The sequence below is a fragment of the Gymnodraco acuticeps genome, unplaced genomic scaffold (assembly GCF_902827175.1).
Source record: "Gymnodraco acuticeps unplaced genomic scaffold, fGymAcu1.1, whole genome shotgun sequence".
In the NCBI taxonomy this organism is placed as follows: Eukaryota; Metazoa; Chordata; class Actinopteri; order Perciformes; family Bathydraconidae; genus Gymnodraco; species Gymnodraco acuticeps.
In genome coordinates, this window is record NW_022989983.1 from 3185048 (window position 1) to 3200837 (window position 15790).

At 43.0% G+C, this 15790-nt stretch overlaps 1 protein-coding gene and 1 non-coding gene across 2 annotated transcripts; both read right to left on the minus strand.

Annotated features, from left to right (window-relative positions):
- Positions 1 to 2525: 2525 nt before the first annotated feature.
- On the minus strand, positions 2526 to 15465 carry stimate (STIM activating enhance). Its single transcript, XM_034212248.1, has 9 exons — positions 15071 to 15465; positions 14536 to 14915; positions 12042 to 12090; positions 11852 to 11947; positions 11574 to 11695; positions 11208 to 11320; positions 10169 to 10246; positions 9813 to 9956; positions 2526 to 3446 (listed from the first exon to the last, which is right to left on the minus strand). Exons 2-9 carry the CDS (start codon positions 14729 to 14731, stop codon positions 3333 to 3335), a joined length of 912 nt encoding a protein of 303 aa, XP_034068139.1. The 5' UTR covers positions 14732 to 14915; positions 15071 to 15465; the 3' UTR covers positions 2526 to 3332.
- On the minus strand, positions 4300 to 4372 carry trnar-acg. The gene has a single exon. It is a non-coding gene; the product is annotated as a tRNA-Arg (tRNA).
- Positions 15466 to 15790: the final 325 nt, after the last annotated feature.

The window sequence follows — 15790 nt, forward strand, 5'->3', positions numbered from 1 at the left end:
TTATCTGGAGCTGATGAGCAGGATGTCAAGTATTTTTCAAGAGCTCCCGAAGGATGACCATGACGCCTGATGATAAGTGTGTGTCTTCCCTTAGGTATTTGTAAGAAGCTATAAGTAGCCTACCATCTGGATCTATTTTTGGATATACAATCAGGACTGAAGGATGGCGTCTCTAGTGGCAACTGCGCCTCTCCTGTCAGTCTGCTGTGTGAATCTGCCTGGTGGTAAAGAACAAGCAATGCACACACGTTTATTTACACAAACCTTTTTACAATGATTTAATTAGCTGGTATCAGTTGCAGCTGGATTGTTCTCCATGTTAACCTATACCGCACCCTGGTGGTCAAGTTGTTACTACTCAGCAACTTCACGCCATCTCACAAGTAAGGGCAGAAAACCATATGACTGATTGAAAACAGCAGCACTGCTACAGTATGCATTAACAAAAACATTATGAAAAGTGCTATGACCATTATGGAGCACATACAACGACATATCACTGAGTGAAATGAGCAGCCAGTTCAAAGAAATTAAACTAGAGCTATGAAGAAAAAATCAAATTTACTGCAACCCATCTGTATGAAAAAACAAGTCATGCAGTCCCTTCTTGTTGATTCACCTTAGAATAAATGTTTGTTTAAAGGCTTTAGGGTGCTGCCTATAACAGCTACTTGAGCTCCAATACAAGCACATGTCTATAAACAGCCCCTCTGCTGGCCTGCATGCAGTGTGGGGATCATCCACCCTGAAGGTGTACCACAGAGAGATGGATCACGTTGCGCTCTCTTCTCCCTCCAGCTTGACGGTGTAGCCCTGCGGAGGAAGACTCTCTGAAGCCACTTTATCCTGAAGAATCAGAGGTGAAGACATCGAACTCACACATACAAGTTCAAAACACGCCTTTTCTGGAATCCCATATCACAAAACTGAAACCGTGAAATAAACTGAAGTAGTCTGTTATGAAGGTAGTGTATCACATCCTTTATTGGAAAAGCATTTAGAATGATAATTTACCTCCATCACTTTTCTTTGTTCTCATCTATAGCAGTGGTTTTCAAAGTGTGGGACAGTAGGCCTCCCTTCAGAGCACAACAGAAAGTACCCCCCCCCCATTACTTTAGCTCAATGGCTGGATGCCTATGGTCTCATGAATATATTATTTGATAACAGTCAGCCATCAATTGAGTCAAGATAGCCTCGTACTAAAGCAAATACGTAAAAAGGGTATATCCTAGGAATGTAATAGTTCCTGACAGTGGAAACATTTTTTAAATGTCCCCAAATACTGCAGAATATCTGAACCATTTCCAATCAAATCATTTAGGGTGTGTGATCTTCCTTTCATTCAGCCTCTTTAAAGACTGTTGGGAGCTCCTCCTGGAGCCCACACGGTCACTTTGAAAACCTCTGATCTAGTAGTTTCACTTTGAAAAATCCTAAAAGCCCTCTTTGTCCCGATTGAGTTCCCAAAGCTGCTGCATCATTCTGTATTTCCCTCCTTTAAAATGCGCAGTCATATGTTCCTTGCCAACATGCCAACAACATCATAATGAAATCATCACCATCACAGTATATGTCACTCTCCATTTACTTTAAAGAGGACCAGCAGCCACACCAACTATACACACACACACACACACTCATACAGCCCACACCAGTACATGCAGTTATACTTTATATATACACTGACACACACACACCCTTTACTTTCTCTGTCTGGTCTGCAGTCACTTAACAGTTTAGAGGTCTATGCATGTCACATTCTTAACATCAGAGCCTGCTGAATGCTGCTTCATGCCTGAACATCTGGAGCTCTGGATAAAAACAGTCCAAAAACTAACCAACAAAAAGACAACAACAAACACCTGCTGGTAATTTCACTCAGGCACATTTTTGTAACACAAAAAAGTAACAACTATCACACAAAAAGGAAAGTTGAAAGCAGGGAAATTGTGCAAGAAATGGTTCCCGTATCTGCTCTCCCTGTTGGAGTTAAGGAATAAAGAACACTTTTGGAACAAGCATAGTCACCTTTTTGGCCCAAAAATAACACCGAATTCTATACAAAAAAGATCCCAAAAACGAGACAAAAGACATTCAATGACAAAATACATCGGTAAAACGATCACAAGAAGACACATGCCGAGCTGATATTCGAGGGATGTTGCAGTCCTACAGGTCTAACAGTGGAAAGTACTCGGTCAAGATACAGATGGAAGGTTGCTGCAAGCATTAATGACACGAGTAACATTACAAACGAGATATGCAGTAGTTTAGTGAGTTACTGTGCTGGAAGAGTTGCATAAGTACAGTGATTCAAACACTGACAAAATGCGTAAAGGTTTGTCTCCACACACACACACACACACACACACACACACACACACACACACACACACACACACCACACACACACACACACACACACACACACACACACACACACACACACACACACACACACACACACACACACACACACACACCACACACACACACACACACACACACACCACACAGCACACACACACACACACACACACACACACACACACACACACACACACACACACACACACACACACACACACACACACACACACACACACACACACACCTCCCTACAGGGCGACCATGCAGACTGGGGCCTCACCTTGCGGAGGGTGCCTCAACTGAGCCGAAATGAGTGTGGCGCGGCACGGTTTCGCCGCTGCAAGGCTCCACTAGCACCCCCCGTCCCCCGTCGACGCTCGCGAAACAGAGGGCCTCATCATATAACTTTGCGTGGGGCCTCATGTTGGCCAGGGACAGCCCTGCACATACACACACACACACACACGGCCATGGTGGTACATCTATGTGAAAAAACATTTACATAAACATCAGGAATACAATCACCTTAATGGAAACGTTTGAATACCAAAGGTAACAAACCCATAGGACAGTTTCTTTGCATGATGTTCCTTGTGGCCTTTTACTGTCACAACCACACACACTGAAGTCCAAAACTTATTAAACCAGTGTTACCGGTTTCCTATTACACGTACATTAAGGACTCAACGATATTTCAGTTGTTCATGGTGGATTCCTTTTCCGAAACTCCCAGATGTGCCATGTCAAAATGCAACAGGGATCCGAAGAACCCGGCGAATTGAACGAATGTCTCCCAGTGAGTCAAATGAAATCCCAGGTTGGCCGTCCTCCAGGAGTCACCGTAAAGGGAATTCAGTTACAGTACTTTCTTCTGTCGTCGAAGGGCATCTGTGGAGGGAAGGGGAGTGTATATGCGAGGTGAGCAGCTACCAGAGGAAATCTGACCCTGTGGTCACGGGTCAAACAGGGATCCCCATGCGAAGCTTCTTCTTCTTCACCGTCTTCATGCCGGTGAGCCGGCGAATATCGTCTTCGTCCGACTCGTCCATTTCATCGTCTGCTGAGAAAAGGATCTATGAAACAGAGAAGAGAGATAAGCAACCATTACAACAAAGTGGGAGGCATGTTCATGAGGCTGAGTTCAAAGGGATACAGCACTTCAGAAATGCCCAAAGAAAAGCCCAATCTTTACAATATCTGGGTTGTTTTTTTATATATTTGTTGTGGTAAATGGCTGAATGTTTTGAGATGAATCCAAGGATCTTCTTCAACTCTTAAAAACTGGAATATATTGCAAAGCTAAACAAGGAAATAAGCCATGTTTAGCCATAAGAGTTAATTAAATACATAACGTTAGCTGTTTTTTCTACTTCGACTGAGGATATGATGACTGCTGTGACTCAAAAAGGGGTCCAACAATATTGTTTTTCACATTTGGTTGTGGGTCTCAAGAACATGTAAACGAGTGGTAAACTCAAAACAGCAGTTGCCCTCCATATCTCTATAGTCCTCAGAATGGATCATCCTCTAAAAACACTGGGCACAGCTAGATAACAGCTTTTATTAGAATCTCCCCGCCTCACTTATTTCAAACCCTTCCCCCTACCGTTTGTAAGGCACGCTTTCTGTTGTAAATGTTATGCCTCAAGCCCAAACCAAAAAGAACCCGCATGACATAAAGGTTATTATCACAGTCGATGAAGCCCCCCAGAAAACATAACACGTGTGTTGTATGTTAAGTTATGTATGTTAAAGCACAGAGAAGTCCTGTTTCTGTGTTACTCAGTAATGTATCTGCTGTGGGAAGAAGCCACGGTGACTAACATGCTTCTAAATCCGTTTCCTCTGAAAAACATGATCAAGTAATACTTTTATTTTGATAATAAGATCAGCTAAAGCCGGATTCCACACAACGAAAAAGATCCACGAGCCAGCCAGGAGTCGAACCTAGAATCTTCTGATCCGTAGTCAGACGCGTTATCCATTGCGCCACTGGCCCGCTGTGAAACTCTCTGCTGTTGTGAGCTATTTATAGAAGCTGGAGCAGCTCTGCCCTTCCCCCACAGCTCAGGCGCTGCAGAAAGCGAGCTCTCTACCAGGCAGCTGCAGAACACAAGCATGCAGTGCAACAGGCCATGAGGCTGGCTTTTGTTTGCAATGCTTTGACCATTCAAATGTTAAAATGCCTCAAAGCAGCTCTACATTTCCTCACTAGCCCACTGACAAGGAATGCACCACTATCTGACAAAAACAACACTGTTGATCTTTTACAGCAGTCACCAGCAGTTATATTTGAATGGAAAATAACATGTTTTACTACTTTCCCCATTCTGATATTGAATTGAATTTGATATTATCAGATTTCTCATGACTTAAAACCCTCCTATTGTCTTTGTCCCCCCCCCCCCCCCCTTACTTTGGTGTTCACGGTCAAATTTGACCGGTCCTGTTTTAACTGCTATTACATTAACACAAAAACCATTAATCATCACCAAATTTCATTTAACACCCTTTCAAACTGTACATAATGTATCAGACTACTGGTGTACATGAACAACTGCAGTAAATATACACAGAATAGACACTGAACATGTATTGCGTGTGCCAGGTGTGATCCACGTGGGGGATGGGCACACATCTAGAGTATGTGTGTGTTCTATCTGATCTGGATGGTTACCAATTCCTTTTCTTTATGGCAGTCATTTTTGTTACAAAGTTGACTAAATCATCCAAAATTCAATGAAAGTGGTGATCAGCAATTGTATATGTTCAAATGTCTACTGTGAAGGATATCATAAAGCCTTAATGCAATCGAATGTCAAACTAAAAAGTTATGATTGATGGAAGTAGTAAATCGGCAGCTCATTTGTATTTAAAGCTACAGACACATAATCAGCACTTTTGAAACAGGGCTGAAACAGAGGGGATTATGGGATGCTACAATGCATGATCTGTTTGGTATTTCGAGCCAAACACTTCAGAGACATGTTTTATATATATATATATATATATATATCAGTGTTTCCCACAGATATGAAATATACTTGGGCGGGTGGTGGCAAGGGGGGGGGGGGTGCGCGAAAAAAAAAAAAAGTTTTAACAACATTATTTATTGACTTTTCATTCCGGTATAATCATTTTGCGCAAAGATGGCACTGTTTGTCAGAGCACTTCATCCTTCTGGGATTTCATGAAGAACAGCTCCAACGCCTGTGTGTATGGGAATGCCTCTGGTGCTGGTCCATTAACTGCCAGTGTTTCCCACAGATCTGAAATATACTTTGGGGGGTGGTGGTAGCGGGGGGGGGTTGAGGTGACGTGCAACAACATTAACATTAACCTTTCTGTTGGTCGCTTGTTAGCAGACCCTTCACGCGATGGCAGAGCGAACAGGTACAGGCAGGGCCCATAATGATAGCCCTATAGTTTAAATCTACTACCCACACATGAACATATGGAAATGGGCTACTATTTAAAAAAATAAATGTATTTATTAATGTATTTAGGAACCTATCCATGTGATTTTTAGTGGGGGTCGACCTCAAATCCTCTAGGGGGGTCCAGGGGCATGCCCCCCCGGTAAGATTTTATTTTTTATTTTGGAGTTAAATGCATCAATCTGGTGCATTTTGAGGGGGAAAATAAAGAGACTAGATCTATGGAAACACCTATATTAAACAGAACTGTATACATTTCAATAATCATAAAATCAAGGCCATAACCAACAACATCCCATTTCCAATATGAAAAAAACACTGAAACTTGTTAATTTATTTTTGGTTCATTTATAGTTGGGAGTGTGTCTGTGCTCCTGAATCAGCCTCTCCTGTCTCCCTCCTCTCCCCCCTCTCCCTCCTCTCCCCCCTCTCCATCCTCTCCCCCTGCTCCTCTTTGAGGCAGCAGCAAAGACTAGTTTTCTATGAACAAGTTTTAAAAGTGTATCTTACCTTTTTTCACCTAGTTAACTTTTTATTTATTTATTCATGCATATTTTACTAATCACATTACATGTAATTTAGCTGACGCTTTTATCCAAAGCGACTTATAATGACCGATTACAGGGACATTCTCCCTGGAGTAACTAAGGGCTAAGTGCCTTACTCAAGGGCACACTAGTGGTGGTGTTCCTGGCGGGATTTGAACTCACAGCCTTCCGATCTTCAGCCCGCCTCACTATCCATTAGACCAATCACTACCCTCTCAAATGGAAATATGTGTTTACATAAATGGTGACCACACCGTTTGAGACCCACTGAAAACTTAGACTAAGTTAACTATCTAAACACTCAGAAAGTCCTTTACCTCACCTGAGCTGAGGTTATCCCGAGCTTGAATGACACACAGAGACCAATCAAGGGCTTTGATTTATGATCTGTATGACAGTGGCCATGTCGGCAGGCCACATCATGTGGACAGCCAGTCACCCTGTGTGAGGCAGGCCACTTAACAGGCCAGAAGGAGGCGAGATCAGAGCAAGGGAGCGAGGGATCATTGTCTACAAGTTAATCGATCGCAGATGGCATCGTGGTCACGGACGAATAAAAAAAAATAAAAACATAAAAAAAAAATTATAAAAAAAACTAAAAAAAACTAAATGGGTCGCGAAATATACTTGGGCGGCCGTTAATATACCTGGGCGGCCCGCCCAAGTATAGTCTATGTGTGGGAAACCCTGTATATATATATATATCTGAGACCTATAATATTTTTGTTGAAAAAGAGTATAATAGGGGACCTTTAAGATATAAGAGAGAAGGCAAAAACGACTTTAGGTTGCCTCTGCTTTTGCTGCCTCTGGTACAGTGAGTCACTTTACATGTGTGACCACAACCTCAGAGACAACTTGGATTCAAAGGTGTTTGAACTAAAAGAAAAAGGGGAAAAAGGGAGATGGCGAATCCGGTTTACAAAGACAAGCTGCAGGGACATGTGTGCACTACAAGTGTGTAATCTGGGTTTAATCGTTGCAATCATTTGACCACTCTAAACACTTCCTAGTAAAACGATCTTGGATAAATCTAGATATGGACAGTGCTTGTGTCTGCTACACACACTTCAGACCAAGAAAGTAAATGGGTCGATAGATGGACATATTAACGTCAAAAGTAATTCACGAGCCGGGGAGGAGGGAGAGCCGGGATCTTCTGATTCATAGTCAAATCAATGTGTTATCCATTACACCACCGGCCTCTGTGTGGCTCAGAAAACACAGAGGAGCAGCAAAAAACACAAACCTGAATACCTGATACTTCCTCTTCCTGTTATGCCTAACCTGTTCTTCTCTACCAGCTACACAGCAGTAAATACAGACCTTAAGTTAGCTCATCCTTTACCAGCTGCAACAAACACATTATCTGTGGGACGGATAATGATATTCTGATTCTGAATCAATAATTATAATACAAAAACTTAACATATATGATTTTGACATGGGCCTCTGAGTGCTTTTTCTTTTTACTTTAACTTAGTCTATTTTGATGCTTAATAATACTGTTGTACTTCTACTTGAGTAACATTTTGAAAGTAGGAATTTTAACTGAGTATTTTCATTTTTTTATTCTTTTAGTGAAGTACACACACTGAGAACTTCAAGGGCCTTCTGCTGCATGACACTCTTTTCCTTAGCATTTCCTGTCACTTTCCAAGCATTCAATATCCAATAATCAGTAATACCAAAGAAGAATATCCTTGATCGATAATCGGTCAGGGGACAACTCTATGCCATCAACGTTTATACATGTTAAAGGAAACTATAACACTGAGGAATCAACAGCCTGCCTCATACTCCCTTTCTGTTCTCACTGAGGGTTTGTGTACTTAAAAAGTATTCATACACAAAATATACTACTTCTTTGCCACGATCTGAGTATGCGTCCAGGTTTTTTTCACCTACTCGACTGCCCCACAATGCACTGCGTCTGAGAGCCTGGACATTGGGGTGTGCTTCGGGTGGTCTTTTTTGCCTAAAGAGGACATATTATGCTCATTTTCAGGTTCAACCCCCAAAAGCATAATGGAGCCCCTTTAAAAAGGTTCCTAACTGAGAGAAATGACCCGGAAGAACCTAAATGGCAGCCATGATAAGAACTGTTTGAATTCTCTTGATCAAATCAAGTTTTATTTATATAGCACATTTTAAAAAACGATTTTTGGTCGAGCCAAAGTGCTGTACACGTAATAAAAACACTTTAGTGCGATAGCAAACAGAAGACAATCAATTACAACAGCAAATATAAAAATCAAAACACAGGGAAATGTCAGGAGTCGTGCTCCGCTCTGACTAGAAGGCCAGAGAGAAGAGGTGAGTCTTTAGTGTATATTTAAAAACCCCTAGGGTCTGGGCCGACCTCACATGGAGGGGCAGAGTGTTCCAGAGCCTGGGGCCAGCTGCTGCGAAGGCTCGGTGACCTCGGGTTTTGAACCTGGTCTTGGGCACTACCAGCAGCAGCTGGTCAGCGGATCTTAAGGCTCTGGCTGGGATGTAGCGCTGGAGGAGTTCTGCTATAAGCCGGAGCCAGCCCATTTAGGGCTTTGAAAACAAATAAAATAAGTTTAAAATCAATTCTGAACCGAACTGGAAGCCAGTGCAGTGAGGCCAGAATTGGGGTGATGTGGTGACGCTTTTTGTGGCCAGTGAGAAGACGTGCAGCTGCGTTCTGCACTTGCTGGAGGCGTCTAATTGACGCCTGGTCCATACCCACATACAGAGCGTTGCAATAATCCAGCCTCGTGGTAACAAAGGCGTTAATAACCCTTTCTAGGTCTTTAAAAGATAAAAACGACTTGGTCTTGGCCAATAGTCGTATTTAAAAAAAAAGCAGGTCTTGATTACGGTGCTGACCTGCTTATCAAATTTAAAAGCGCTATTGAAGGTCACTCCAAGGTTCATGACAGAGGGGAGGATGCTTTTGATAAGGAAAGTTGCTTCAATGCTCTCTTAGTGAACTCCTTTAGCATAGGATACGCTGACCATCCTTCACGAAAGGAAAGCAAATAATGCATTCCCACAAGGCCTTGCAGCTGAGCTTTAAACAGTAACATCAGTGTGCCATACTGGGACTGTTTCAGAAAGGCTGTAGTCTAAATCCTTGATTGTTGGTCTCCTTCAACTCAGGTGTGCCGACAGTTGTTTAAATGTAGCTAAAGCGTTAGTTCAGTCAAGAAGAGCTCATTATGGGCAACCACTCTTAGACAATTACATTTTACCACAATCTCCAGCAGCCGATCATCGTTCTGCAGTCAACATATAAATGTGTTCTACTCTCTCCTGCAGTCAGCTGTGATTTCAGGCATTAATGCTGCGGCCTAGACCCCTGGGGAGTTCCTATTCTACTTACTGCTGCACATCCCCCTTAAGATATGTGTTATCATGATTGGGGTCTTATCGCTAAAGAGTGAGGGTTGTTAGTCTCTGCTGATTGAACTGAAGTGACACTTACCTCGGACTCGGAGTCGTCATGGGACAGAGCTCGTCTGTAGCGCACCTTGCTGTTCCCCCGCGAGTCCTCCTCTCTCTCCTCCAGCTTTGCTTTTGTCCTGTGCTTCTTCATGAGGAAATTATCTACCACCCAGAACATGAGGGCCTAAAAGCAAACAGAAAATACTTCCGTGAATTATATCTCGCCACCGGGAAACAATAGAAGTTATTTTTTTACATTCATAAACACACGAGAGAATGAACATGGTATGAACAAAAAAGGATGAATCTGAATTAAACTTGACATGTCGAGCGTTGGTGAAGCCGGAGCAGTGAAATGAGGGGGCAAAGAGAAACACAAAGTAACAGCGGACTTACGTTGACGAAGAACGGAACGATGAGCATGACGATGGCCAGCTCCAGGTCTGGGTTCTGTATGGGGTTGAGGAGAGCCAGCTGACACACACACACACACACACACACACACACACACACACACACACACACACACACACACACACACACACACACACACACACACACACACACACACACACACACACACACACACACACACACACACACACACACACACACACACACACACACACACACACACACACACACACACACACACACACACACACACACACACACACACACACACACACACACACACACACACACACACACACACACACACACACACACACACACACACACACACACACACACACACACACACACACACACACACACACACACACACACACACACAGTTCAAAGACCAGTTGAAAGAATAATTAAGTAGAAGGATAGTCCGCCGAAGCTCACACCTCTTCTTGGAATCTGCCAGACATTACTAAACGTAACCACAAGAGTCTGCAATTGGTAAAAGTTGAAGTGTAGAGTAAAAGCAAGTCTGCCATATGGTATCATCCCGAACAAAAGGGATTGTTCGGGATGGAAATGAGATGTTAACCTGAAGCTTTGGACTCTCACTGAGTTCATGTTGTTGTTACTAGAGGAAAAGGTATAGATAGATAGCTATATTGAAAGCATGTTACTTTGCCTCTCAATACACTTAAAGATACAATTATCTACACTAACTCTAAAATCAATGAGCTCTCTTCTTCTCGAAATAAAATTACAACAATAATTTCAACGCACAAAAACCCCCAAATCTGTTCAAATGGAGCAAACAACATGACGTGAGCCGAACAGTATGGTGAGTGAGAGACGGTACGAAAGATAAAGCTTGTTTTTCCTTGCCTAATCCACTTGTTTGGGTGACAATAATAATGGATCTGAAGGTATTGAATATTGAAACGGTGTATTTAATTGAAAAGATAACTATGGCAAAACTGAGGACTTGTGTGACTTTATTTTCAAATAAGTGAAACTCTTTTTTCCTGACCTTCTTCCACTGAGGGATGAGGAGGACCAGCATGATGAGGACTTTCTCAAACATCATGATGAGGATGTAGAGGATGCACTGGCCCAACCACGCTGTGCACTGCACCGGCTCTCCTACACACACACACACACACACACACACACACACACACACACACACAGGAAAACAGAATATGGTAATAAAGATCTGCTGAGGTATATGTACAGCACAGATCTTTATCAGATTTCACCGCTTCAGTGATACACAAACTGTTTGAGGGTCAAACTGGTTTGTAGGAAAGGACATTGCAGCACTGCAGTCCTGAGGGCAGCTACTGCCCCCCAATGGGCATTACAGGCATTAAAGAATCTGCTGGAGCACACTCACCGTATTCCCCAAAACGCAGAGACTCCCACTGCCTCCACTCTACGATAGCACTGACGGCTCTCACCCCGGCATAGATCAGCAGCATGCCCAGAGAAGCGTCCAACAGGAAGTTAATGAGGTATCTGGGGAGAGACAGTAAAGTGTAACTTGAGCTTTCCTGCTGGACAGCCTAGCGATTCCCGGTTAGAATTCAACCTCATGTCTACTTATCTTAATAACAGTTTCTTGGAAATCTGATGTGGAATCAAGGAGCTTTTAGGAATACAGGACTGACTCACAGTGAGCAAGGATCCTCTTCCGTGAGGTCTGACAAGTAGACATTAGCAAAGTGGATAAACAGCATCCCAATGGCCTGCTTCGAGGTGTCCAGGAACCTGCAGAGGGACGGGACATTTGATAAGGGACTCCAGCGGGATTCATTTGATGCCTTTGCAGAGAAACAAATTAAAGCTGGCTCAGCAGCATTACCAGATCCTCCAGGGTCTCCTCTCATGCTTTGGCTCCCTGAAGCGTTTCACTGTGAGGGAAAGAGTGTACCAGAGATAGTGGGATTTTAATGACACACAAACACAATGAAAGACAGAATCAATCAAATATAATATGTTTTTATTCTTTCATTTGACCAAGGTATATGTTTTTGTGAGCTGTCATGAGTCAGGGGAGCATTTTGTTGATTTTATAGAAGGTCGTGTATTGACATTTGCACGATATAACAATGGCTGACTTCCCTTTTAGTGCAGTTAAACTGTGAGGAGTAAAACAGTAGTAAGTAGTAGCTGTTTGGGTAAAGTAAGACAGGCAACAAAATACAGGCTAAACCTATATAACTGGCTAATGCAGAACAAGAAACCTTTTAAGAACATGTGTTGTTAGTCACAGAGGAAGCAGAACTAGGGGTCCAGACTAAAACCTGCAGCAGCTGGGAAATGAAGAATCCGGTGCCCTTCTTTGCAGCAAAACAGTTAACAGGAAACAGAGGAACGTTTTTTTTTCGATGCCCAAAAGGTTCTCCCTTTTGAAGATAATCACACTCAGAACACTTCAATATTTAGTCATTAAACTCTTACATATAGTCTGATAACATTTGTAAAAAGCAAAAAAGGGACAAAGATTAGGCTGTAAGCAAACTGAAAAATAAGAGTGTTGTAAAGATAAAACGTAACTGCAAATACAAAATGGTGTTTAAATGATGGGCTTTTTAGACATGCTTACTTGAATTGATCTCTCTGTAAAATGAGTGAGGCATTTCACGCATGATCATTATTGGAAGCAACACAAATGAAGCTCTTGCTCTTCTTGACAAAAGCAGCTTGTTTTCCATCACACCATGTTCTTTAACTCCTATGACACAGTGCTGCATCAGCAGAGGCGAGCTTTACCACGTTGTGACATTTTCTAAAGTTAAGACATACTCTAAATGTTTCGGATACCTCCCTGGACGTCTACCTTCTACATGAGCCCCTTTATTCTGACAATGTCACCTCTTAAAAGTTGCAGTTGAGCTTTTCCCAAGGCTTTCTGTGCTTTCATGCAGGCGACCTATGCAGGGAGGTGTGACCTCAGTCTCTGTTTCGAGCACAAGCGTGACTTTAGACTAACACAGGGTGTGTACCCTGTGTGCAGCTGGGTGTGATGTGAACACAGCCCTCAGCCCACTTCTTCTGCTCAGAGAGCTGCCTCTGGGGAAAGTCTGAATGTGCTGAACATTCCTCATTGCTGCGTGGCTGTGGGACACACACTACTGAGGCTGCTCTCATTAGGTCACACATCTGTCAGAGCTGTGCCAGACACTGACTGAATGGAACCACAGCTAAAGAGCCAGGGTGATTTTTCTCCCTATACAAATGTTTCCCTGTTTATCTAGTTATGAGGTTGGCTGCCCACCTCTAATGTAAAGCCTACTCATGGAGAGCTCGGGACAAATAGAACAATAACACCGTTTAAAATACATATACAGAAGTTCTTACAAAACACTGAGGAGAAATAATTGTGGCTTTTACGGTATCAGCAGGGAACATTTTGTAACAGTCCCTTGGGGAAGTGTAACACAAATCACTATTACAGTGACTTGGAAGTGTAGGCACAGTTTTTGAGTGAACTGCTAAAACACTTAAGGTAAGTCTTCCTGTGTGTCAAAGAATAGATTTCAAAATACTGCTGCTGGTTTATAAAGCACTGAATGGTTTAGGCCCAAATTACATTTCTGACCTCCTGCTAAATTATGAACCATCCAGATCTCTCAGGTCTTCAGGGACTGGTCAGCTTTCTGTCCCCAGAGTCAGAACTAAACATGGTAAAGCAGCGTTCAGTTATTATGCTCCAAATATCTGGAACAAACTCCCAGAAACCTGCAGGTCCGCTGCAACTCTGAATACTTTTAAATCCAGGCTGAAGACTTTTAATTGAACTATTCATATCTTAAACTGCACTGTAACTTTTATCCATGTATTTTTTCTTTCGATGTTTATTTTATTAGCTTTTCTTTTTAATGACTGATTTTAAATGCCATTTTCTTTGAATTGCCTTGTGTTGAAAAGTACTATATAAATAAATATGCCTTGCCTAGTCCTTTTTCCTGCAATTGCTCCCTTAACTCCCTGACTTTTTACAAACTCCGGCTGACACCTGCATAACAAAACCCCTATAGGGAAAAGCAGTTTCGACAAATATATATGAATATTTGACAGCAGAGAAGGTCGAACATGTACCAGGAAGTGTGAAGAGTAAGCATATTTTAATACAACCACCGAGTAGTGACACACTGTACTGAAAACCCTATGTTTTGCTTCAACACAGACAGAAGGTCTTTCCATCCTAGTAGTGTTTGCCTCCTTCTCTTATAGAATCGAGCACGCGCCTCCCAGCTGAAATCAATATCGCATTGATTGACAGAGTGATGCTATTGGTTAATTGCTCGTTCACATCAGCAGCCGGTGTCAGGTATCTGAGTGTCCATACTCACGCATCAGTATGCTGAAAGCCATCATAGCCAGGAGTCCTTGCAAGAAAATCCCAAACGAGTCCATTAGGGCTCCATTCTCGCAGCCCCGAGTATCGGTACCCGGCGCCGGGCTGTCGGACACCGAGGTGTTGGTGAAGGACATGGCGGGCGGCAGCCCTGCAGGACCGAGCATGTTCACACCGCCGACAGCAGCCATGGGACAGACGAGCAGCACGAGAGTAATTGATAATAGCTTCTCACACACGGTAGCTTCCCAGTCCTCTCCAGCAAGTGTCGGTCAGCTAATCGATGGGATAAGCCGGACAGTGCTCGGTGAAAGAGGGTGGCATCTTTTCCCGTCCAGGCGCACACTCATGCTACACACATACATGCAGTCATAGCTAAGGTGTCATGAGAAGAAAATCGCCAAAAGGTTACAAGAAGTTACAATGCCTGTTAGCAGGAACCGACTGCAACATTACAAATCAATAGCTAGTTTAGTTTTGCGGTGATAACGTATCCCATCTAAACCAGCACTCATGACATCACAACTAACCTGCCATGCAGCTTCTCTAGACACAAAGGGCAGGTGCTACTTGTTTTATATGTGTTGTACAATGCATGTCAACCACACGTGATATTCAGGCGAGAGACAAGCGTCCATAGTAAAAATGAAATCCAGATGCTACACCTAGCTAGACCCCAAGCTAGCTACTCAGTTATATTAAGCTAACTCGGCTAGCAAACTTAACATTTCCTTTTCTGCGTTGTCCGGTGCCCTGATTCCTCGTTGCTTTAAAGAAAGTTAAAAAATAGCTAGTTTACGAGAATTGAATATGAATAATTGCAGTCACGGCTCGCGTTCATCCAACTGCTTCCCTGGCCAGCAGAGCCCACTCATGTTGACAGACTCACGTGATCTGCGTAGCCTCGCACTGCATCCTGGAAAATGTATGACACAGCGGGAGGATGCAGGATTTAGTTTCATCAGTAGTGAAATACATTTACTCGAGCATTGTACTTTAGTACGATTTTGGGGTACTTGTACTCAGGGCCGGCCCTTGGCATAGGCAGTATAGGCGAATCAACCCATCGGGGGAGGAAAAAAAAAAAAGTTAGAAATTCCCGATTTTGGATCAACAAATTCCATCTTATTATCTTATACTAACAGAACTACGCCTCTATTTCGTACAGCGCCCATCAACTATGGGACACCCCCCCCCCCCCCAAATCAAGTTGAACTGCCCCAGCCCCAGTAAAAACCAGCTAAAATGCT

What these genes read in the sequence shown, in the direction of transcription:
- stimate (XM_034212248.1), bottom strand. Translation starts at nt 14,731, where the DNA reads ATGGCTGCTGTCGGCGGTGTGAACATGCTCGGTCCTGCAGGGCTGCCG. An exon ending in GGCTTTCAGCATACTGATGC is followed by an intron (nt 12,091 to 14,535) that starts GTGAGTATGGAC and finishes TTTCCCTCACAG; the next exon opens with TGAAACGCTTCAGGGAGCCA. An exon ending in ATGACGACTCCGAGTCCGAG is followed by an intron (nt 3,447 to 9,812) that starts GTAAGTGTCACT and finishes TCTGTTTCATAG; the next exon opens with ATCCTTTTCTCAGCAGACGA.